This window comes from Tyto alba, unplaced genomic scaffold, assembly GCF_018691265.1.
Source record: "Tyto alba isolate M040663 unplaced genomic scaffold, T.alba_DEE_v4.0 Super-Scaffold_2, whole genome shotgun sequence".
Classification (NCBI taxonomy): Eukaryota; Metazoa; Chordata; class Aves; order Strigiformes; family Tytonidae; genus Tyto; species Tyto alba.
Genome location: NW_024881282.1, coordinates 85,800,927 through 85,825,692, shown reverse-complemented (window position 1 = coordinate 85,825,692; position 24,766 = coordinate 85,800,927). Strand labels below are relative to the sequence as shown.

Here is a 24,766-nt window from a genome sequence, read left to right as displayed (position 1 = left end):
GGGGGCACTGTGCAGAAAAAAAAAATGAAGCTTCAGGCAAAGCGTCTTCTGTCTAACTGGGGGGGTGGGGGGTAGGGGGGGAAAGGGAAACACGAGTTTTCCCGAGGTGAGTCAAAGCCCCCGGCTCGGGGAAGGCCATGAGCATCCCCACCCCCATCCCCCCCCCCTCGCTCTCCCAGTACCCCCCCTTTCCTCGTCTTCATAATGGGCTGCCGGGAGCGGTGCCCGGCTCCCCCCGGGCGGGGGGGCTCGGCCCGGCGGCGTCGGCGAGGCTGGTCCTGCCGCTGCCCCCCCCGATCTGTCTCTGAGGGGAGTGTGTGTGTGGGGGGGTGGTGTCGGACCTGTCACCCCCATTCCGGCTTGTCCACCCCCCTGTTCTCAACGGGTAACGTCTCCCTGGTTCCCCCTCGACCCCAAAGCACAGCCGGTTCCCCGGTTTGATACCTGCCCCAGAGTTTTGGGTTGGTTTTTTTTTTTTTTTTTTAATAAAATAAATATAGAGAGATGCGCATCCCCACTGAGAAGCACGAAACCCCGGCGGCGCTTCCCCACGCCCAACAGCGGATGGGCCGCACCGGGGGGGGGGGGGGGGGGGGGGGGGGGGGATGTTTAAAACCGGGTTGAAAATGGGCGCAAGGCCCCGTCTGGAATTTCGGCTCCTCCGCCCGTCGAGGCGCGGAGCGGTCGGGCCGGGGAGGTTGCGGGCCGAGCCCAGCCCGGCGCTGCCGCCGCGGGGAGCGGCGCTGGCCCCGCCGACGGGAGCCCGCCCCGGCGGCAGCCGGCGGGGACACCGGCAACACCGGCACCGGCGCGGCCGCCGCTGCGGAGCCCCAGTTTTTAATTAGACCCCCCTGTATAAAAACGCCGGGGAGCCGCTTCCCCTCGCACCCGGGCAGACGCGCTCTTGCCGGCGTGCGGAGAGACAGCGCGCAACGGCACCCTGTAAGTGACTTTTTCTAGATCTTGTTTTTCTTTTTTCTTTTCTTTTTTTTTTTTTTCTCTTTTCTTTTTTTTTTCTCCTTTTCTTTTCTTTTCTTTCTTTTCTTTTCTTTTCTTTTCTTTTCTTTTCTTTTCTTTTCTTTTCTTTTCTTTTCTTTTCTTTTCTTTTCTTTTCTTTTCTTTTCTTTTCTTTTCTTTTCTTTTCTTTTCTTTTCTTTTCTTTTCTTTTCTTTTCTTTTCTTTTCTTTCTTTTCTTTCTTTTCTTTCTTTTCTTTTTTTCTTTTCTTTTCTTTTTTTCTCTCTTTTTTTTCTATTTCATTTTCCTCTTTTTTTTTTTTTCCTTTTTTTTTCTCTTTCCTTTTCCTCTTTTATTTTCCTCTGTTCTTTTCCTCTTTTCTTTTCCTCTTTTAGTTTCCTCTTTCCTTTTCCTCTTTTAGTTTCCTCTTTTCTTTTCCTCTTTTATTTTTCTTTTCCTTTCCTCTTTTTCATTTTAACCTTTTATTTTTTTTTCTTTTGCCTTTTAACCTTTTATATTTCTCTTTTTTTTTTTTAATTATTTTATTTTCCTCTTTTATTTTTTCTCTTTTCTTTTTTTTTTTGTTTTTGTCCTCTTTTCTTCTTTCTTTTTTTCTATTTTCCCCCCTCCATCTGTCTGTCTTTCCGCCCGTCTTTCCTTCCTCTCCACGCTTTTCGCCTTTGTCTCGCTCTTTCCCCTCTCCCTCCTCCTTCCCCTCTCTCCCCTTCCTCCCTTTCCCCCCTTCTCTCCCCCTTTCCTCCGTCCCTCTCCCTTTCCCCCTCTCTCCCCCTCCCGACCCCCGGTCCCGGCTCTGTCCCCGGCCGGGCGGAGGTGCCGGCGGGGCCGCTAGGGGATGCCCTGGCTCTAACGCAGCGCCCGGACCGGCCTGCGGGGCGAGGGCGGGCAGCCAATCAGCGCCCGCCGGGGCCGGCGCCCCAGTTCCTGCTCGCCCCCCATTGGCTGCGGCGGCCGTGGCGGCGACCCCCGCTGGGCGGCGGGCGGCGCTGCGGGCGCGGAGCCCGCGGGGGGTCGGCGGGGCCGGGGCGCCCGGGGGTCCCTCCCGCAGCCCCGCCGCGGCCGGGGAGCCTCCTTCCCTCCTTCCTTCCCTCCTCCTGCCCTCAGAACCCGCGCAGCCTCCCCGTCTCTACTCGCCCACCGCCGTGTAACTCAGAGGGATAAAAAAAAAAAAAAAAACAAACCAAACACCAACCCAAACCACCCTTAAACCAACCCCAAATCGTATGTTTTCCAAACGCTGCCTCCTCTCTGCGCTTCTGTCCTTAACATTAGTAGTAATTCACTCCTTTGTGAGACGGAGCGGCTCTTATCCCGTCGGTGTAGGAGGAGAGGCGGCTTTATTTCAGGTGGTCTGTCCCCGGAGTCCTGCACCTGCCGGCACATCCCGGCTCGGCCCGGCCTGGCTCCCGGGGGGGGCTCCGGTCCCTCTTCGCGTCCCCCCCGGCTGTCGGCGGGAGAACCGAGCCCGTCTCCGACCTCCTGGAGCGGTCACTCGCAGAGTTTCCCGGCCAGCGGGAAAACTTTGGTTTTTTTTCCCCCTTAAAAAGGGGGAATTAAAAAAAGAAAGAAAAAAAAAAACAAACAAAAACAAACAAACATCCAAACTTAGGAGGAGGGGGGGAAGAATTAAAATAAATTGGTAAAAGGGGGTTCCCGCGGGTGCGCGGCGGGGGCAGCGCGGAGGCGGCCGGTGCGCCCCGCCGGTCCCCTCCTCAGGCGGGGACAGGCTCCGCCTCCCCCGGGCTTATGACACTGGAACCTCCTTAAGTTGCGTCTCGCCACAGCTGTCTGTAAGCACTGAGCCGGCTGGCGCCATCCTGCTCCTTTCAGAAAGAATGCCTTCCCTGTAAAAAAAAAAAAAAAAAAAAAAAAAAAAAAGAGGAAGAAAAAAAAAAAAGAGGGAGAAAAAAAAAAATAGGGAAAAAAATAGGGCGAGCGAGCGAGCACAATCTGATCTGATCAAGCACTTTCAGCTTCATCCCTCCTGGGTCACATTCTGCTTCTCCACCAAGGTTTGTGCGGAATTTCTTTAGCAACTTGTCGCTTTTTTTTTTCCCCCCTCTCCCTCCTTCCTTTTCTCCTCGCTCCTTCCCTTCACCCCCACCCTCTTCTCCATCCCTTTACCCCCCCCCTCCCCTTCCCCGTCCTCGATTTTTTATTTTTCCCCCCACTTCTCTTTCCCCTTCTTCCCCTCTTTCTCGGTTGCATAATAATTAATGAGCAATCAAAGTGACTCGGGGCTGCAGAGCAGCGAACGGCACAAGTTCTCACCGGCTTAAGCCACGGGAGCTTCTCAGGTGCAAATGGAGCAAATAAACAAATAAACAAACAACCGCGACGACAAAAACAAAACAAAACAAAACAAAAATTAGCAAGAGTAAGAGCTGAGGCGGCAGGAGCGCGGTTAGAGCTGCTGGGCTCCGCTCCGAGCCGGGAGAGGAGAGAGCGAAAGAGAAAGAGGCGTTGGGGAGAGGTGGGTCCAGGCGCTTCCCAGGGATGGCTGCCGAGGGATGGGATGGGTTTTCTCCTGCCTAAAAAGTCAGGTGCTAAAGTTCAGAACTTCTCAAGCACGTTTCTGTCTCTGCCTCCCTCTCTCTCTCTCTCTCTCTCTCTGCTCCTTCCCTTTCCTCTTTCTCGTTACAGGTGATCAAAGAAGAGAAACATCTGCAAAAGAGCGGAAGATACCGAGGGGATCTCACTTCGTAGAGATTTTTTCCCCCTGAGTTTGTTTGCTTTCCCTTTTTAAAAAATTTTTATTACATTCTTTTTTTTTTTTTTTTTTTAATTTTTCTCTCTTTTTTTTTTTTGTTTTTTTTTTTTTGTTTTGTTTTTGGAATCGATCGTTTATCACCATAACCCCCCTCCTTCCACTTTAAACCTAACCAGAAACATCCCCAAACTCACCGAGCACTTCCCCCCCCCCCCCCCCCCCCCGCCCCGCATAACTCCAGCACCGTCTCCCCCTCCTATCTCAAGCCCTCCGCAGGAGGAGGAGGAGGAGGAGGAGGAGGAGGAGGAGGAAGAAGATCAGCGGCGGAGCAGCGAGCGCGGAAGATGGAGGTCTCCACGGACCAGCCGCGGTGGGTGAGCCACCACCACCCGGCCGTGCTCAACGGGCAGCACCCGGACTCGCATCACCCCACGCTTGGCCATACCTACATGGACCCCACGCAGTATCCTCTCGCCGAGGAAGTGGATGTACTTTTTAATATCGACGGACAAGGCAACCCCGTCCCTCCGTACTACGGCAACTCCGTGAGAGCCACGGTGCAGCGATACCCCACGGCCCACCACGGTGAGTGTCCCCGCCGAGACCGCGGCTCCCACGGGGCGGCCCCGGCGGCTCCGCGCTGCCGGCGGGCTGACCCTCTCCTGCCGGCGGGGAAACGACGTCACGGGTGGATTTTGGGGTTGGCTGATTGGAAATAAATCAAAATCCAGGTTTCCTTCTTTTCTATTTATTTTTTATCTTTCTTTCTCTTTTTCTCTCTCTTTCTTCCGCTCTTCCTCTCTTCCTCTCTTCCCCTCTTTCTCTCTTTTCATCTTTCTTCCTCTCCCTCTTACTCTCTTTCTCTTTTTCTATTTTTCTCTTTCTCTTTTTCTATTTCTCTCTTTCTCTCTTCATCTCTTTCCCTCTTCCTCTCTAATTCTCTTTCTCCCTTTCTCCCTTTCCCCTTTCTCTCTTTCTCTCTCTCTTTCTTTTCCTTCCCTGCTTTCATTTTTTCCTTTCTTTCTCTCTTTCTTTCTATCCTTCCTTTATACTTCTTGCTCTCATTCTCTCATTCTTTCTCTTGCGCTCTCCTCTCTTTTATCTCTCCCCTCTATCTTCTGTCTCCCTTCCCCCCCCCCCTTTGCTCTCCTTCTTTCTCTTTCTTTCCCTTTCATCTTTCTCTTGTTTTCTTTCTCTTTCCCTCTCTCTTTCTCTTTAGTTCCCTCCCCCCCCCTCCCCCCCTCTCTTTAATTAGGTTAACAGTTAGGGTTTTCATACTGTGTTTAGTTTTTGCACGATTAAGCTGCTCTGGAGAAGAAATGCAAGCTGGAGAACAGGGGTGTGAAAATGACCCTGCTGTCCTCACGCTTGGGCTATCTCATTCGCACTTGGTGAGCTTGTTAGTCTTGGGTCGAAAGTTTTGCACAGGCACCCAGGGCCGCACCACGGCGTTTGTTAAAAACAAGAAAGAAAGAAAGAAAGAAAAAAATCCCTTGGTGTAATTAGGTACCAGACTTGGGGTGTTTTCCTGAGGGTCCTGCAGGAAAGTAATGATCTACCACGTGAATTTCGTTGCTGGTCACAGCTTTTAGAAAGGAGGTGAAATACCTGGGGCCGATGGGGCCCAGACCCATGGAGGGATGAGTGCTTTGGTGCCATCTTTTATGAAAAATCACAGAGATCCAGTATTTATAGTTGGAGTTTACCTGTACAGTTGAAAAACAGAAAAAAGGGAAAAATAAAAAAAAGAAAAGAAAAAAAAGAGGGGAAAAAAGCAGATACTGGTTTGTGAAGCTGGACAGTGACCTCTGTCATGGCGGAATCTAAATACCTGAGGTTTACAGTGGAAATCACCCCAAAATCAAGGAGAAGAAAGTGGGACAAGTGAGTGGAGATGGAGCCGAGCTGGGTTCAGGGGGCTGCTCCCAGCCCTCAGCTACTTGTTGAATGCAAGTCTGCATTAGGCTCTGCTCAGTAACTGCATTGTTCTGCTATTAGTCCCTTTAAAACAATTATTTCTAAGGATCAGCAGCCTTTGTCCTGTCTTTCTTTTCTTTTCATTTATTTTTTTTCCAATATATCAGCAGAAAGTGGAAATGCGGTCTCTCTGATCTAGCCTGAATATTATTTACTATGCTACTTCCTGGAGAAGATAATGAATCTTGACCCTTTCTATTCGTATAACCCACCTTCCCTTCCTTTCGAGCAGTTACTTTCAGTATTGTTCACAAATGTCTGGTACACTGAAAACTAGCTTGGAGATTTTCTAGACACACACAAGCTCCCATGCAGACATACGTGTTCACACTACACCAGTTCTTTAACTGTCTGTGACTCTATAGATCTCTGTTTGCATCTCTTTTTCTGTATATTTAGCAGTCTTTATACACATGCCACGCTACCTACCGAGGTTAAGGTTCTCTAGATGTCAATGCATTTCCAGGGCTTTATTAGCAGGCACAAACCTGCTCTCTTCCAGTTGAATAACTGTGTTTTTCAGCTTATAGCGATTTGCTCAAGTTGCTGTGGATTTGGGTAGATTTGATTCTTTGGAGATATATATATATATATATATATATATACACACATTTAGCAAGGGCTGCGATTAATTTAAAATAACAGATACCATCCTTTAAGAACATTTATAACCAAAGAAAAAAGGTTTAACTGCATAAATGTAGTGTTTTTTTCCCTTTGCACAGTCCAGGTCTTGTATTTTAAAATACAAGTGAAAGGTCTTTTGTCATAAGAAGGGGATGGAGAGTTTCTTTTGAGGCAGCTGGTACTCTTTGCATGTGTCATCGTGCCACGAAAAAGCCGTCTAACATTTCTGTGCAGCCTCATGGAAGAAAAAAAGACAAACCGGGCAATTTGCAAAATTTATCAGCTCTGTTGGAAAGGTTATTATCACATCTGTGGTCATCTTCTGATCTTCTTCATTTGGTCAGAATATTCCCAGAGTTTATAGCCCATGGCTGCATTCAGGAATTTATTTTCCAGCTAAGAAAAAAAAAAAATAAATTTCTGCAGTTGGGGCTTGACAATTTCATGCAGGATCTTCGCTTCAAAGTCTGCGTGGGATTGTCTGGAAAAGGGAAAGAGTGAAGCAGGGATGGCCAAATGCCGTGTCCCAAGGCTGGCATCCCTGCTCGGGGGGGTCCCGACCCCGACCCTCGCTCCTGAGCAGAACCAGGGCTGCCACTTGGAGCTGCTGTACCTTTCAACTTTTAATTTTTAAAGTGGACTTTCAAGCATCAGGTGCAGTTTTACTTGCTTCCCCCTGCATGCTGAGCCCTTTAGGAAGGAGGAGGGTGGGGGGCACCGCCCGGCACCCCCCCGGCGGGTTTGCCAGGGTGGTGAAGGGAGTGTAACAGGCATTTCGCTGTGTTTTCTCCGAGCAGGGAGCCAGGTGTGCCGTCCCCCGCTGCTGCACGGCTCGCTGCCCTGGCTGGACGGCAGCAAGGCGCTGAGCAGCCACCACAGCGCTTCCCCCTGGAACCTCAGCCCTTTCTCCAAGACTTCCATCCATCACAGCTCACCGGGACCCCTTTCTGTCTACCCGCCCGCCTCCTCTTCCACTTTATCCGCCGGCCACTCCAGCCCGCACCTTTTCACCTTCCCGCCGACCCCTCCTAAAGATGTGTCCCCGGATCCGTCCATCTCCACTCCCGGCTCCACCGGTTCCACCCGGCAGGACGAGAAGGAATGCATCAAATACCAGGTGTCCCTGGCCGATACCATGAAGCTGGAGTCCTCTCACTCTCGGAGCAGCATGGCCTCTTTAGGAGGAGCCACCTCCTCCGCTCATCACCCCATCACTACCTACCCACCGTATGTCCCAGAATATGGCTCTGGACTTTTTCCCCCCAGTAGCCTCTTAGGAGGATCGCCCACCGGCTTCGGGTGTAAATCGCGACCGAAAGCACGGTCAAGCACAGGTAGGGCTTTTGGCTTCTTCCTCCCCGTTGCTCGGGAGAGGAAGCTCTGGGGGGAAACGGGGGGGCAAAAGGGGAGGGCTGCACCCCCCTCTCCCCTCTGTATGCAGAGGGATGCTCCCAGGCAGCCGTGTGATGAAAGCAGCGGGGGGCTGAACCCCTGGGGACACCCCCCATTACCCCTCTTTAGCTTCCTCACAGCTGAGTTTCTAACCAAACTCCCCCTTGTCCAGCCCGGGTTGTGGGGTACAACCCCAGGCGCACCGGCCCGGGACCCCAAACGCCCTCCCGGCTGCTGCCGCAGGGCTCTGGCCCCCACGGCGGTCCGCCCCCCCCCCCCCCCCCCCCCCCGGCGCCCACGGTGCGCTCAGCTGCGGTGCCTGAGGAGGAAGCGAAACCGAGGGAACCGCAGCATTAGTGTATCTCTTCTGTATTTTAATAATGGTACTAAATCCCGGCCAATTTCCCCCCTCCCTCCCTTGCCCTCCGCCTCGCTCTTCCCAGGGCCTCTGCCCGGAGATGCGGAGGGGGGGGTTTGTCCCTGGGGCGTGGGGCTCACCCACGCAGCCCCCAGCCCCATCCAGCTCCACAGCCGGATCTTTGACCACTCCCGGAGCGAGACTCTCAAAACATCCCCCTGTGCCACTCGGGGGGGTGGTGGGTGCTGAGGGTGTCCCAGCGCTGTGCGCACCCCACGGTGTGTGTGTGTGTGTGTGTTGGACACGGGGGGCCGTTTGCACGGCTCCGGCTCCCCACGGCTGAACGCTCCGTGCGTGTGCACGGAGGGGTAGTGGGTGAGCTGTGGGGGTTTGTTTGTGTGTGTGTGTGCGCAGAGGAAAGGGGGATTAGTCAAAACTCTTATTTTTTTTTTATCTTTTTTTTTTTTTTTTTTTTTTTTTTTTTCCCGAGGAGGCTGCTGCAGGGTTGCCTGGCATGAATGAGATCAGTTTTCAGGGTTTTTCCAGGGTGACATTTACTCTGTCTGTCTGAGCAGGGACTGTCTCTATTTAGCTGATATGTTTGAGCTAATCCAATTATTTTCAGACTGCTGCACGCGACAGTTGCATTGTTTATCCAGCGCCAGGAACTTTAATAGAGTCCGGATGCGGTTAGAGTGACAAAAAAACCCAGACCTGTATGTTTTGTACATGAAAGCAGGAGAGAGAGAGAGATGGAATGAAACAAAAGAGAGGGACAGAGACTCAAACAGCCCCGGAGCGGCTGCCCCGTTTAACCGGAGGGGAACAAAACGACCCGGGTATTAAGGGGCTCGGGTCCCCTCCCTGCCCCGGGCCGGGCCGGGGCTGTGTCGGGGCAGGGATCGGTTTATTCTCGTCCCCGGTGCAAGCCGGGCGATGCTGCGCTCCCCGCCGAGCCGCAGCTCCCGCCGGGGCACCGGCTGCGCGGTATTTTCAAACCGTCTTGCGCCCCCCCCCCCCCCCCTTTCACCCCCCTCCTTGTTTTCCTTTTGCCACTTTCTGTTACTTTACCTTCTAGAGAGACATCTGCGGTTCGTGATAAACCAACCCCAGCAGCAACACCTATTTTTTTTTTTTCCCCTTTCTTTTTCTTTTTCTTTTTTTTTTCTTTTTTTTTTTTTTTTTTTAAAGTTGGTTTTAGCAATCTGGGAAGCTCACAGACAAAGAGGGTTAGTGGTGGAGGAAAAGGAGGGAGGGGGTGTTTTTGCAGGATGAAAGAGGGAGAAACGGCTGCAAATGTATTTTTGTTTTGTTTTGTCTTTTGCTGGGGGGGACAGTGAGAGGAGAGGGGTTTAGTGCAAAGGCCCTGGAAAAACGGTTGCCGTTTGTGGTTAGGGCGCGGATGCCTCTTGCTCGAACGCAGCGCGGGCTGGGGCAGCGGGGAGCCAGCTCTGTGCTGAGTTAGCTCTGCTCCGGCCGGCTGAGGTCTTCTGCTGCTCTCAGATGGGCCAGGAGAGTCATTAGGTGCAAGGAAAAAAAAAAAAAAAAACAAAAAAACAATCAACAAAAAACACCCCAGCAAGCCAAACACCCAGCGTAAAAAACACTCAACCCTCTGAAAGTAGCTGAGAGGCCTGTCTACACCTCTCCAATTCCCTCCTCTGAGCTGGGAGACGGTGGGCTGGAGGAGTCCCCCCCCACCCGATAGCTGGGGAGAGGATAGAGAGGTGCCAAAAAGGAGAAGAAGAAGGAGGAAAAGGGCTCAGGCAGGCTTGGGGTGATTTGGGATCCTAAACACCAGGGTTGGACCATCAGGTTGCAGACACGATGGGGAAGATGGAGGGGTTTCCGTAAATTGGGTGTTGGAAGCTTAATTACAAATTAATCGATAGTGGATATCGGAAGAGTGGTTGTGTATTGGCTGGGGCCGGGGTGGGGTTTTGGCTGTTGATCTGTGGTTATTTTGGGGGTCCTTGATGTGGTGGGACCTGAGGCCAAAGTAGGAGCCTCCCCTGAGCTCAGGCCCCCCCCCCCCCCCCCCCAGGAGCTGGGGCAGTGCTCAAGGAGTGACCCTGGGGTCCTCGTACACATCAGAAAGGGGGATGTGGACTTAAATTTGGTATCAATCCATCTTGGAGGGGGAGGGTTGGAGGCTCCTTGTAGAACTTGCCAAGGTTTTTCTGGTCCATATGGCAGCACAGGGTCTGGAGGGCTGTAGAACCCTTTAATCCAGAGGTGAGGGGGAATTGCCAGCCCCCCCGTCGCAAAGGAGGGACCTGCAGGAGGGGTGAGAGCTTCTTCAGGGAGTCCCTCAAGCCACCATGGGGTTCAGGTTGTCATTATCACCATCCTTCTTCCCTGCTGCTGTGACAGAGGCCTGATGCTGTCTGCGGCGTGGTACTGGGCAGGGGGGACAGGATCAGGCGCCCCCAACCCTCCCCAGCCTGTGCCAGGGATGTTGCTCAGCCATGGCCTTGGACTCTTGCTTGGACATCCTGAGCTTGGAGAGGACTGGCAGTGTCTGGCATGACTGGGTCTCTTGAGGGGTTGTGTTTTTTTTTTTTTTGGGGGGGGGGGGAACACACTTTCCTCAGTCCCTTTTACCTCTGCTTTCCCTAAGTGAACTATGTGCTCTCTTGTTTCCAGAAGGCAGGGAGTGTGTAAATTGTGGGGCTACCTCAACCCCTCTGTGGAGAAGAGACGGCACCGGGCACTATTTGTGTAACGCCTGTGGACTCTATCACAAAATGAACGGGCAGAACCGGCCCCTGATCAAACCCAAGAGAAGGCTGGTGAGTCTCCTTCTTTTTTATTCTTTCTTTTCCTCCTTCTGCAACTTTTGCTTCTTGTCTGTAGCTTACGATGGACAGGGAAGCTCAGTCAACTCCAAAAACTGGTCCCACAAAGGGCTGGTGTGTGGGGGGAGATGTTTGGAGAGATCCTCCCAGACACTGTGGGCCTCAGTTGTCTGAACTTCTTGCAAACTGCAAAACAGGTTAAAAAATGAAGATCCAGGGCTTCTTGAAAACCAGAACGGAGTTTTCTCCCAGGTTGCAATGAGGCCGATGCCTCTGCACAGCGCTTCTGGGAGGTGACCCAAGGACATTAGCTCTGTCCAGGGGCTAAGGGCAGAGTAATAATTTCCTAGTGACTAAAGAGATTATCAGGAGAGCGGGATTTCTCCTGGGCTCTCCACACTGCTGTCCTCCCCTTCCCAAGTGTGTTTCCATCCCCCTTGACTGGCAGTGTCATGGCTTGAGGGACCCAAGGTGGGTACTGGGTGCCACTGGAGCATCAGCCAGACCTTGGTCCTACAGAGCGCTTGGCTGATGGACCTGGTGCCCCTTCAGCCCGTTGTGGTCATTTGTACCTGAGCTACATGGGTCTCAAACTGTGTCATTCCCCTCTGAGTTGGTGTGAGCAAGGACAAAAGGTAGGGGATGGCAAAACCTGGTGAGTGTGCAAAGCCGAGCGTGTGCCCAGGGCCACAGAAGTTGGAGGAAGACAAAATGCACGGGTAAATAGTTGAAATAATAGTTGCAAGCCTCACGACTGTACTATGTACAGGCAATATGTTACAGCATCCCCAGTGATCTATTTATGAATTTCCCTGGAAGCCACAAAAAGATCTGGAAGCTGTGGGCATGGCTAATAAATGCAGGCAAACCACAAGGGAAAAGTATATCAAGCGGCGGAAAAAAAATATATTCCTTGCTTGGGAAGTTATTGAATGTTTTGGATCGAGGCACGTTTGGTTTCGTTAGGATTAGAGATGTGGATGGGCTCCCGGGGGCTGCGCAAAATGCGGAGGAAAAGTGGCTCTTGCCTCTCCGTGGAGTTTCTGAGCTGGTGGATGGGTCTGGCCGGTTGCGTGAGGGTTGTAGCCGGCGTGGCCGGGTCCCGCAGGCAGGAGAGGGGGGGCTCGTTGGCCCCGTGTTCCCCGTGAAGGTGTCCACGGCCTCGGTCCAGCAAGTCTTAGTCATGAATTCAGCTTCCTCACCTGCAAGATGCCCCAAAAACCGGCCTGGCTTTATTCCCACAGGCGCCGGGGAGCGTTTGCAGGATGTGGCCCAGGAGGGGGTTACACTGCGAGGGGCAGCGGCGTCGGCTGTGCGGGTTTTGGGGAAGATGCGGGTTTGCTCCTCTACCCCCAAACTTCCCGTGGGTGAAACCTCTCCGTGCCTTCCTACACAGGCTTTTTCCGTAGAGGAAAACGTCGGTCTTCCTCATCTTTCACAGCCTTGTTAGAAAAAAGGAAAAGCTTTCTAGGGAGGGAAGTACAGGCTGGGATTTTAACTTTTTTGGGCAGCTCTCCTGTTCTCTTCTTCTCCTCGCCCCCAGTCCTCCTGTCTTAAACACACACACACACCTCGTTTTCTTTCTTATTTTTTTTTTTTTTTTCTCCTCGTTCTCTCTTTATGTGTAAAGTTAACTTCCTAGGAAAAAGCTGCCGGATATCTGAGCCCTGGAGATAACTCCTAAACAACAGCTCTGTTTCCCCAGCCCAAACACACAGGAGCTTGAGCGTATCCAAACAAGTGGAGGGGGAGGCAGAATAGGAAAGCGGCTGGAAAGGGGGGAGAGCTTTCAAAAAGTGTCTGATGGAACCACGAAAGAATGTCCCGAGTCACCCTCGGCCCAGCACATGTAAAATGAACTATATAAATAAATACATTGTGAAAGGTCATTCTTGGGGGAAAAAAAAATAAGAGAAAGAAAGAAAGTAAAGAAAGATCTTGTCTTGCATAATCACTTTTATCTTGGACATTTTAGTTAAAGTTACAAAAAGTTCCTGTTCTTTGAATGCGGCCTTTTCTAAATAAGAACTTCTGATTTTTTTTATTTTTTTTTTTTTTTCTCCAGCACTGCCTGGAGAAAAAAAAAAAAAAAAACAACAAACATTTGCAATGCTGTTTGCATCTGTATTTATTTCCCTTGCTAACCTCCAAAAAAAAAAGTCAGAAGGCACCAAAGCTGGGCCCGTGTTTGCATTTTGTGTGCATAGATGTAGATACGTGTGTGTCTGTGGCTTGACTTGATTTTTCCTGACTTGCGAAGGTGAGCGGGCTGGGGAAGGCAGCGTGGGTATGGAGGCTCAGGGTGGGGATCCAATGCATGCTCCTCTTCCTTTGCCACAAATTTCCTGCGTGACCTTGGGCTGGTTTTGTAGACTCTGATCCCAGGCGTGCTGGAACTAATGAAAGGACTCTGACGGGTTGGAGAGAGAAGGCAAATAAATCCTTAGATGCTGAAAACCCAGCCCAAGCTTTATTAAACTCAATGGGCGTCTCTGTAAGGGCTTCCTTTAGGGGAGACGGATGGAGCCTCGCCGGTCGAGGGGGCTCAAGCAGATCTGCTTTGGGGGAAAGGTGGAAGATCTGGACATGTTGGCAGGGGCATCAGGAACAGGCGGGTTGTACCACACCACTGTTCTGCTTAAAAGGTCTATAGCCCTCTTGGAGACCGTTCCTGTCCCCACTGAAACCAGCAGCAACCCTATCACTGCTGTTGCTGAGTGAAAACCTTCCTTTGGATTTTCTTTCCCTGCCCATGCGGGTGCAGAGCTCTCCGTTTCCGTGTCCAGCCGTGCTGATTTTGGGAGGATTATAGCCAATTTCTCAGAAGGCCCGTGCATGTGCAGTCTTATTTTAGGAAGCTGATGCTTGCAGCTTTTTGGGTACCCCGTGTAAATCAAGACAATGAAAATGCCCCTTAATTAAGCATCTTTATCAGTGCTTGGTTCTTCCTGCACCATCTTCAATTCCACCTTCTCATCACTGTCGGCGCTTCTGAAGTTATGCCCTCGCTCACGTGCAACTGGGCCATGGGATCTGGTCCTACAGATGATATGGGGCACCCTATTAGTCATCCCATTACTTACATGGCTAGGCTCAGGTCGGTGCTTAGCGTCGGTGGATGCCATTGCTGGGAGCTTTTACAATAGCATTATTATTCATTGTTTCCTCCCCACTGCCGGTGTCTCCAGTATAAACTGATACAGCATAAAAGGTGTAGTCTGGGACCAAAAGAGCACAGAGTTTAAAATATTCATCTAACAATGCTGAATTTTTATAGGGGAAACACGGCAGAGGGAAAAGGTTTTAGAGAAGACAGTGGATGTTGTGATTTACTCATTTATTTAATGTCAGAGTTTGTTTGAAGGTAGCAAGGTGGTGACCAGGCGTATCTTTTAAACACACTTGCTGTAAGAGAAATTATGGCAAGCGCCGTGTAGAAACCCCAAATATCTTCAAAGAGGATGTTTCCCCTGTGTGGGCTGAGTCAAATATCACTGGTTTTTAGAAATTTCCTTAGGCTTGATTTTTGGGTCTGATAAGGGCAAAGCTGCCACTGAGAGCCTCAATCCAGCCTCTGAGCCACCCGTGCAGGCTGGAGGGAGCCGGCGGGGCAGAGACTTGCAGACTTGTCCCCTGGGTCTCAGTGAGAGCCCGGCTCTGCAAGCTGTTGTGTCCGTGCTGTATTTCAAGCACGTGTATTAACCAGGCGATTTTGGTGGGAACCAAATTTTGGGGCCGTGGCATGGTCTGGAGGAGGACAGGACCGGGGCGTGTGTGCGTATCTCTGCTGGGGGCTCTGCCGCTTGTGGTGGGATGCTTCAGCTTCTCCTGCTGGCGCTGGGTTTTTTGCAACCAAAGGCTCGTGTGCCGTTCCTAACTCCTGCTTGTCATCAGCACGGAGAAGTCAGCGAAGAGGCCTCATCGGGCTTGAGATCAGCTCGTTTTAGCGCGGTTTACTGTCAGGCAAAATGGAACTGTCTCTGTGGGCAGCCGGTGAGAGCCCCTTGTTGTCAGATCAGGCTCTCTGTGATGTTTTCTAATGGTCATGGGCATTGTATTATTTATTTTTTAGATAGTTCTTTTTGCCTAATTAAAAGAAAAAAAAAATAATCCTACTCTATCTAAAACAAAACCAACCCGTCCTCTCTCCACCTACGCCACATTCAATTATGATTAAAATTGAAACATGACCTAACAAGAGTTGGTATTAATGCTAGCGCTGTGCCAGTGTCCATGTTTGCATTTTGGGTTTGTTGTACGGTATCCAAAGATGCGGTATTTTTTTTTTTTTTTTTAAATGTTGAATGTGCTACAGTGTGCGACTGTGTGGGGTGAGGGGTAAATTTGAAACAGTAAGAGCACAAAAGAGAGCATTAAAGGCTCAGTTCTGCAAGGTGCCAAGCATTGCTATGATCTGGCAAATCGCTTAAGCACATGTTTTAACTTTAAGCACATGAGCAGTCCCATTGAAAGCAACGCATCAGGATGAAATCAGAGCTCTGGGACTGTGTCATATTGATGGAGAAGAGATAGAACGGGGATCTAAAGGTCTTTTTTTAGGAGCTGTAGGCACTTGCACACACGCAAACATGCACACACATTCACATAGAAGTCTACAAACTCCTTTTCCTCCTTCAGTGGCAGAAGAACAATTTGTTTGTTAAAGTTACAGTTTTTAAATCATAAGGATGAATTCATGCATGTGAAAGAAGAGCGACTTTGCTAAATTTGGTTTTGCCAAATCATTATCACAGCTAACAAAAAAAGCTTCTGTATACACCTTGACACGTAGACTTTTTTTTCTTGTTCCGCCTTTATGAAATGGTAAATTCTTCTTTCAGGCTCGTTACCAATCCTTAAATAAACATGAAGGGTTAGGCTGCAAAAGGGTGTAATTAAAAAGTTGGGATTCTCGCTCTTTGCCACAGTGTTATTTCCGATCTGGAGCCTGTATCCTTTGAAGCTGAGCTGAATTTACGGGACCGGGCTGTGCTTGCGGTCGGATCCGGCGAGCAGCTGCCCACCAAGCTCAGCGCGGGTCTCACCCGGCGCTCGCTGCAGCCGGCGTGACTCATGCCGTTGACTCCGGCAATTGTTGGTTCAGGCCCTGACTGCAGAATTAGACCCCTGGGGGGTCTGAGAGAATTAAGATGGAAAGACATGTTGGCATTTAAATAGTGTTTTCCCCTCTGGAATGGGCTGTGCCAGTGCTGCTAATTTTGATGAGTTCTATCAGAGGTTTAGGACTCACTTTTAGGATGCCCTTTGGCACCTGATTCAGTTCATATATAATTTGGGATTAAAGTACCTCAGGGATTTTTTTCAGAATGATTATTTGTTCTCACAAGCCAGTTTCTGGAGGCCTCCGCCGATGTGTGTCAGTCTTGCAGTGTTGATGAATTCTCTCTCAGAAATTTTGCTGATTGCATGTTTTATTTTATTTTATTTTTTTAACGAGGGTGCTTCTCTCTCCCTCTCCTTCTCTTCCCCTGTCTCTCCCCCTCCTCCCTGCAGTCTGCAGCCAGGAGGGCAGGCACGTCCTGCGCAAACTGTCAGACCACCACTACCACCCTGTGGAGGAGAAATGCCAACGGCGATCCTGTCTGTAACGCCTGCGGGCTCTACTACAAGCTGCACAATGTAAGTGTGACTGTAACACTTGATAACGGGGCCTCAGTTTTGGTGCTCGACGGTCCAAACTCTTCCTTGACTTAAGGGTTTCAAGTCTCGGGTAGTGCTGAGACCTCCTTTATCCCTTTGGGGACCTTGGGGGTTGGAGCGATGAGTCGGCATCGCCTCAAACGTAGCTGATCCGACTTGGGGAGGTATAAAACCGGGCTGTCCATGGGTAATGTTAGAGCTTTCCCATGCCTGAGCCAAGAAAGGAGGGGTAGATCAACACAGAGAGACATTATCCGCTGCTGATTGGGCTCAGTGTGTTGGAAAAGACAACACGCCGTCCTGCAAGCCGATACCCCTTCTATGTGTATCTTGGTTCCTCCAGCAAATACAAACTCTGGAAAAAAAGCAAAATGTGCCAGCAACTATTTAGATCTTTCTTGGGTTTGTGGCTGCCTTTGTCCTGTTCCTCCACCCGTCCCCAAAGATGATTTATTTAGGTCTTGCGTTTGCCCCGGTTGACGCAAGCAATTCCTAAACCAAAAAGGACTCGATTTAGTTAGCGGGTTGCAGAATCTGCTCAACCTGTGATGTGAATTTTAAAGTGTCTGTCATGGAAAGGAAGGAGAAATGAAATGAAATGGCTGGCAGATTTAATCTAATATCTCCATGCAAAGCCAGCTTGCAGGAACCAGGGATATGTGCCCCAGGGAAAGAGCTAAAGGAATCTGAAAAGTCTTCTACTGAATAATACTGCTAATAAAGGAGTCTTAAGGCTACTCCTGTTCTCTCATTCCACATGTGGCATTAGAATAATTATTATGTCAGAAGAAGGAAAAGACTTTCAATTTCTCTGCTTTGATATCACTTTTTTTTCTTTTTCTTTTCTTTTTTTTTTTTTTTTTTTTTTTTTTTTTTTTTTCCTAGTGGTCATTTGTTTTATGTTTGACTTAGAAATCTCGGTCTATGTTTTGCCCTCATGTCCACCCACACAAACACATCAAAGATGGATCGGGTTTCATGGGGCACCCAACCCTTGTGGTGTCTCAGTCCCTTCCATTTGTTATTTCAAGCTCTTTGGTTTCTTGGGATGAGTAAACAAGTTTGGATTAAGTAGGAAAAAACCCTAACCAGGCTAATTTTTCACCTGTTCTGTGAGAGGCATCTGTGTTGGAAAAAAGGAAAATGTGTTTACCCTTTAGTGGGCAGGAGTCTCATCACGTTTTGAGTCCTATGTAGCAAGCAAAGCTTGTCATCAAACTCTCAGTGTGATCACTGTAAACAGAGGGGTTGGACCTGGAGTGAAAGCTCTCAGAATATCACAAGAAAATATTCTGCTTGCTATTTCCATGGCAAGAAGGGAGCAAGGTCAGCCAGCTTCACTGGAGGAGCCTGTGCTATGTTTTCAAACTGGCTTTGTAGCCACCACTGGTAGGACTTAAATCACATAAATTGAGAGATCTATAGGGAGACATATACCTGAGCTGCTCTCCGTGTACCCCAGCAAAACCCTTTGAAGAAAATAGGCTTTTCTCAGGTGGCATTGGTTGGACCTGATGGAGATGCCTGTGTTTCGATAACTCGTATCCTTGAAGATGGTGTAGTTTCTTTCCATGACTACAAAAGGTGGCAGGACGTGTTCACCTGCATTGTAGGCATCTTCCTGGAGGAATCCCCCCTAAGGTGTCTAGAATGGTGCCTGGGTTCTCCAGAAATGTGCCTGCAAGAGCAAATCCTTTTCTTTTTCACGCTAACGTTGTGAACCTAGTCAGCCTGAATTGACCCCTACATCCGCTGTTTAGGGAAACTCCAATCCAGCTGTGAAATTTGTGACATGGGGCAGGCCTTGAGCGCATTGGAACCATTTTCAAACTCATTAAAACCACCGACAGCTGCTTAAAAGCTCAGCACAGCTACTTACCAAAGTCAAGTAGTATCTTGCCTTGTGAGCAACTCCATTAATGGGACCTGTTTAAATGAAACCCCCAGAGGACTGAGTTACTGTGTGCAGCAACATAACTAGGCAAGGATACTAAAACTCGGCTATGAGAGGGTAGATCCTTTTATTTTTACTTTTTTAATATGATGCTTATTTGCTGAGGTAAGAAACAGGCAATACTGCAGCTGATCATCCTTGCACACACAACCCTCAGCTTTAAAGGTCCATGATGGCAGAGCATTGGAGTATTATTCTGCAGCCCAGATGGCTTTAGTGGCTGTGACTGAAGGCCACATTGTGCTTCAGAAGCTGAGAGTGAGTTTTCTGTGACCGGTGATAAGGCGGGGGTAGTTTGATGGAGATGCCTTCTCTTTTTGGCTGCGGGGAGGCAGGACCTAAGGGAGCTGTGCTAACTGCCTGGTGAATGGCACCAGTGCCATCCTTTCATTAACTCAAGGCAGGAAGGAAGTTTAGTGGTTGCATGTGGACAAGGTTTCTTGGCTGGTGCATATTGCTCTGGTCCGTTGAGGTGCAAGTCTTGTTTGTGTAGGGTGTGGTCCTGCCCCCTTTGCGTATCTTGCCGGCATTGGTTCTACATCAGGAGAGGTGTCAGAAATAGAGAGGCTCATAGTAGCACGTCCCTCCCAAGCAGCCAAGTGTTTCTGCACAGATGTTGTGTCAATGCCAGTGGAAGGTCTTCATCTGCTTGGAAGATGCCTTCACATGTTTCAGGCTAAGTTGTAAAAAATTCCTGACTGCTTTTTTACCCCCTCCCCCCATTTTGTCTTTTCTTTCTTTTTTTTTTTTTTTTTTTTAGTTTAACAAATTTTTCTTGGATATTCAGGTCATTAGAGTATTTTAATGGATTGCTCTGAGGATGAAATTTACCCAGTTTTAAGGTCCACACCAGGAACAACTGCAGTGAAAAAGCTATTTTTTTCATGGGGTTATTTTTTTCATGGGGCTATATCAGTTTGTTTTACTGTTGACTCCCACAGCTTAAGCAAACCCATTTGTCAGTAGGATATAAGCAATAATCATAATAGTCTTGGGGTGCATTTCGTGAAGCTGCTGGCATTTCTCCCACTGACTTCAACAAGAGCTGGCTCCATTAACACCAGTATTAACAATGACTAATATTTCACATTGATACGGCGCCTTTCATCCTGTGGCATCCCAGAGTGCTTTCTAAGATACAGCCAGCCTGGAAGATTAACCCAACATTGTAATGACTATGTCTGAAGGATAAATCCGCTTCAGTGACAGGACCTTATTGAGGTCAATGGCAAAATCCCATTGTCTTCAGTCAGAGCAAGATCAGACCTATAATGTTTAAGGCTATCCCCTGGATTTGGTCTGTTGAATGTGAGGTTCTCATCCTTGTTATTTTAGTCCTTCTCAGAAGTGGGATGAGCCTTCACTCACTTCAGGGATGGGTGGAAGTGTAACTTGCTGGAGATGCACAGCAGACTAGCCTGTGCCCATAGAAATGAGTGAGTTGCCATTGTTTTTGGTAAAAGTCCTCAGAAAAGGCCTTTCACAACATCCTAAATCAGGGCTATGCATCCCAAGAGCAGCACAGTCGGTATTTTGCATGTATAAAACAAAGAGCATAATTCCTGCCCATAATTAATTGAGTCCATCTGAAATTAATGAATTTCATACACATGCATTGGGCTGGTTTAATTTTACTTTAGCATATGTTTGTCATTTTTATCACAACGAATTTTCATTGAGAAGGTCTTCCCTCTAGGTCTCTCATTTCTCTATCCCAAAACCAGAGATAGGTCCATGTATTTGATGTTTTGGGGACCACTTGAACTCTGCTGTGACTGGCCTTTGAAGTCCCTGGAAAAAATTTCCCAGCCTGCTGCTGTGACTGTGCTGGTCTCAATCCTCCTGACATTTATCCAAGTCCTCATCTGTTTAGCACTTGGGCCAGGTACCTGCCAGGAAGGTGAGACCACGTACACTGAGATGATGTGTCCAGCTAACAGCTTGGATGGTATCTCTGACCTCAGTTGTGGGGCTGGACATGGCTTTGTCACCATCCAGAGCTGAACTGGTATCCCCATCCTTAAGTTTCACATCAAAACATGGCCTGGGCCAATCTGTTCTTAGTGTTTGAGAGAAATACAAGAGACGTTGCTTTGAGGAAGCAGTTACTGTCCTGTAGGACATGACACCATGATACACAGGGTCAGGACCCTGTCCTTGCTGTAAAAGTCCCATTCCCAGCACCAAGCTGTTGTTGCTTTGCCACCACCAGATCCTGAGCTTGCACCTTTGCTGCTTCACCTGGAAATCAGTTCTGGCTGCCCCTGAGGCTTGGTGTCATGATGCAAAATTCTCATTAGGAGTGAGGGAGGCTGGGGCTCGTGTGTGCCTCCCCAGATGTGAGCTGGACTCATTGGGGATCAGGACTTCCAAGTCTCCTCTAGTGTTGCTGCCTGATGGGGCTCACTTGGGGCTGCCTCCTGGCTTTGAACTTGGGCAGCATGTCCCTGCTGCCTGACTTAAAACAGCACAGGCAAAGATTTCCCATCCCAGCTATCCAGCTGGAGCAAAGGGCCTTCCTTGTATGTGTATCCCTGTTCCCTCAGTGAGGACAGGAAACCGGAGAGGTGGGTAACATTGTGTTTAAAGCCCATGACACTTGAGGTTTTTGCTTCTTGCTGCCCCAGGGCTGCTGTTGGGCTGTGCATGGGCAGATTCCTCCTTCCAGCATTTAGCAAGCAGGGCTTGTCCCTCCCATTCCCTTTATACAGAGGTAGAGGAATCAGCCTTTTATTCCCCCATTTTTAGGATGAGGTGAAGTTTCCCATCACTGCCAGTATGGAGAGTCTGGGGTCACTAATTTTGACAAACTTTGGGATGCTTAAACTGGAGCAGATGAGCCTTGTCCTTCCTCTCCCCATGCCTCCATCCCCACATGTAACAGGGAACTACTGTATCCCTTCCTTCTCAGGGAGAGAAATCCATGAATGATACCCATGATGCAGGGAAAGCACCAAGCAGTGGTTGATAATCAAAAAGTGAAACTTTGCTGTGATCGAGAAGAAGGAGTGCTTTGTCCCTTGTACTGGTTTAAGATTTTATGGATGAAGATCTGATCAGGACTCATGCAGGAGCCTCTTTTCATTGTCCTTCACCGAGGTTGAAACAGTAGTTGCCAGTGGAGAGCAGATCCATTTTTTTCCTCATTTTCTCCCTTTTGCAGAATATCCATCAGCACTGACATGTGCTTACATTTATTATGAAAAGTGGTGTTCAGCCCTGGGGGGTTTGCTAGGCTCTCCTGTCTTCTTCTATGGGTGAAATTCTGTGAGAAGCCAGTGTAAGACGTGTGTAATTCCCCATGTAGGCTCACAAGTTCAGGTTTTTAAGGATGTTTACAGATAATTCCCTTCTCAAGTGTGGTCTTTGGGGCTGTCACGGCACCTGTGCTAGTGCATGTTGTAATGCAGCAACTGGAGCTTTTTACAGGAGGTCCAACAGACCTTTTGTTACCATTTCCTAGCCCCGATGGGTGTACAGATGGTTATTGCTGCTGTGTATATTCATGCAGGAGAATTTAATGATTAGGTTTCCTACAGATGCGTCTGCATGCAAGTAGAAAAATACTCTGCTGGGCATCACAGATACCTTTTTCAGGCCTTCCCCAAAACCCTGGAAGGCTTTAGAAATAAAATCAAATTGGCTAAAGTAAACCTGAAAGGATGGTCAGAACAAAATCTTTCCAAAGAAGAAAAAAAAAAGGCAAATACCTGCTGCTTTTTTGAAGAGTTTGCCCCGCTCCCTAATGCCACTGTGAAAGTTTGAGACCCCTCATAGCACTGAAATCCCAGCAGCTCTTGCTGATAATGGTTTTAGATCAGTCAGGAAGCCTTGGAGTGAGACAGAGTCTGTGGGGAATATTTCAAGGTGATAATGATTGTTTTCGTTCCTAAACACAGTACAAATACCTAATGTGCAGGTAGCTGATATTTTTCAGCCACTGTGAGTTATTTGGGTATGCTTTGCTCCTGTGAGGCTCTGCCAGCAATTTTTTTTGTCACCCTGCCTTCAGAAATTTCAATGGAACTTGGGATTTCCTGATGGGATCTGAATTTTGGGAGGGGGGGATAGAGTTTGTGTAGCTGTGGTACATGGGGTGTGCAAGGGGAGGAGGGGAGGTGCTGACTGCTCAGGTGGTCCTGGGCACTTGCCTGGGACTGTCCAGGCATGGGTTGCACAAATCCCATGGTGATCTGGGGAGAAGGGATGGAAGCACAAAAAAAATAATTGATTTTTGTTTAGATTAACAGACCCCTGACTATGAAGAAAGAAGGAATTCAGACCAGAAACCGAAAAATGTCTAGCAAATCCAAAAAGTGCAAAAAGGTCCATGACAACCTTGAAGACTTTCCCAAGAGCAGCTCCTTTAACCCCGCCGCCCTCTCCAGACACATGTCCTCCATCAGCCACATTTCACCTTTCAGTCACTCCAGCCACATGCTGACTACACCGACACCGATGCATCCTCCATCCAGCCTCTCCTTCGGACCTCACCATCCTTCCAGTATGGTCACCGCCATGGGTTAGAGAGAGACTCCCCTGCTGAATGCTTACGGTCTCAAAATGAGATTTACTTTATATACTTGCATTTTTGCAGGCGTGTGGTTATGGGTCTGGCGTCCCGAATCAAATGGGAGGGGGAAAAAAAGAATAAAAAAAAAAATAAATAAAAATGTTATTTGAAGGCGTAAGAGAGAAAAAAATAAAAAAACCCAGAAAAAAACTACAAAAAGTACAAAAAAGGAAAAAAAAAGAAAAAAAAAGAGAAAAAAGTAAAAAAAAAAGTTTTAAAAAAGTGATGTTTGCCACTTTTTAAAGGAACTCACTATGGCGTCTATGTATTCTTACCCACTGAATCTGGATACCATTTGTGAATAAGCCATTCAGAACTTGCATTCCCTATTGGACAGGATCTCTAGTGCTGTGAAAAAAATAAAATAAAATAAAATAAAAAATGCTGAACATTGCATATAACTTATATTGTAAGAAATACTGTACATTTGAGGAAGACTTTATTGCATCTGGGGAGCTGTAAAGAAAAAGGCATGAAGGACTCTGAGAGATTTTTTTTTAAAGGAAAAGAAAAAAAAAAGAGGACGGGAGGACAATTTAAAAACCAGAAAAACAAACAATGCAGACCAAGAGGAAACGCGGTCTTACGAACAAATGGACCAACTGCCAGTCATGTCTTCTCCTTTTATTTTATTTTAATTTTTTTTGTTGTTTTGTTTTTTTTTTTTTTTTCAGTTTCATTTTTGTTTCCGGGGAGGGGGAGGGGGCTGGCTAGAACGGTTTTGATGATGCATTAACTAACTAAATAACTAACTAACTAAATAAATAAAACCTGTAGGGAGATCATTCATTTTGGGCCATGGGCCTTTTACATAGGAAGTACCAATGGTGTCAGGCAATCAGTGTTAACATGCGGACATTGCCAACAAGGGGTTTTCAGATAGCCATTCTCCAGGTCTATACGCATTGTGAACAAGTTCCTGTAATTGTTGTTTGTATGTATAATTCAAAGCACCAAAATAAGAAAGATGTAGATTTATTTCATCCTATTATACAGACTGAATGGTTGTACAAATTTATTTACTGCTAGTGATAAGACCTGCTTTTTTTGTTTTGTTTTCATATTTTTTCCTCCTTTTTTTTTTTTTTTTTTTGAGAATAAACTAGATTAAATTCTGTTGACTTAAAAGTGTTTTGTGCTTGGGGGTGGGAAGGGGAATATGTTTCTTTCTTTATTAATTTATTTTTTAAAAATTTGTTTTGATGGTATTTATTACATAGTTACCACGGGTGCGGGAATTTGTGTCTGTGCACTCATGCTGACAGACAAAGCAGTCTTTGCAGTGGCTTGACAAAAAAACCCCACAGAAAAAAAAAAAAAAAACCCTCAGGAAAAGATGGACTGCATGTTAATTTAACCCCATTGTCTGGTGTGTGCTCTCTGACCCTCGAATGTCCCCACCTGATGTTGGGCTCCCACATGGCACAGGTCCCTTTTGGTCTCAGTCAACCATGGCCACCACAGTGGCAAACCCATGTTGAGGACAATTTGGGACTGGGATAAGTGCAAAGGTATGACAGGGTTCCTATGATCCAGGCTGCTTTTTGGTCAGTACTGTGAAAGACTTTGGGCAGGAGCTGGAAAAGCACTTTCTGCTCTTCCCTGTTGGGTACTCAGGGGTATAATTTAATGGCTTACAGCTGAGGTCTGGATGGGAAATCAGGATGGACCAGACCCTGTCCCTGTGTTTGGAGGAATGGGTAGAACCTGTTACAAAAGGCTGGATTTGATGACAGAGGACAA

At 48.2% G+C, this 24,766-nt stretch overlaps 1 protein-coding gene across 4 annotated transcripts in view; it reads left to right on the top strand.

Annotated features, from left to right (window-relative positions):
• Positions 1 to 24,144, top strand: part of GATA3 (GATA binding protein 3) — a 30,734-nt gene extending 6,590 nt beyond the window's left edge. The window contains exons 1-6 of one of the 4 annotated variants that reach the window (XM_042792826.1): positions 660 to 942; positions 3,617 to 4,268; positions 7,085 to 7,621; positions 10,684 to 10,829; positions 16,350 to 16,475; positions 22,693 to 24,144. In XM_042792826.1, the coding sequence (XP_042648760.1) occupies positions 4,028 to 4,268; positions 7,085 to 7,621; positions 10,684 to 10,829; positions 16,350 to 16,475; positions 22,693 to 22,977 (1,335 nt within the window). In that variant the 5' untranslated portion in view covers positions 660 to 942; positions 3,617 to 4,027 and the 3' untranslated portion in view covers positions 22,978 to 24,144. Of the gene's footprint in view, positions 1 to 659; positions 943 to 2,635; positions 2,986 to 3,616; positions 4,269 to 7,084; positions 7,622 to 10,683; positions 10,830 to 16,349; positions 16,476 to 22,692 lie in introns of those variants that run through there. The other 3 variants (XM_042792825.1, XM_042792827.1, XM_042792824.1) reach the window with 3 other exon arrangements.
• Positions 24,145 to 24,766: the final 622 nt, after the last annotated feature.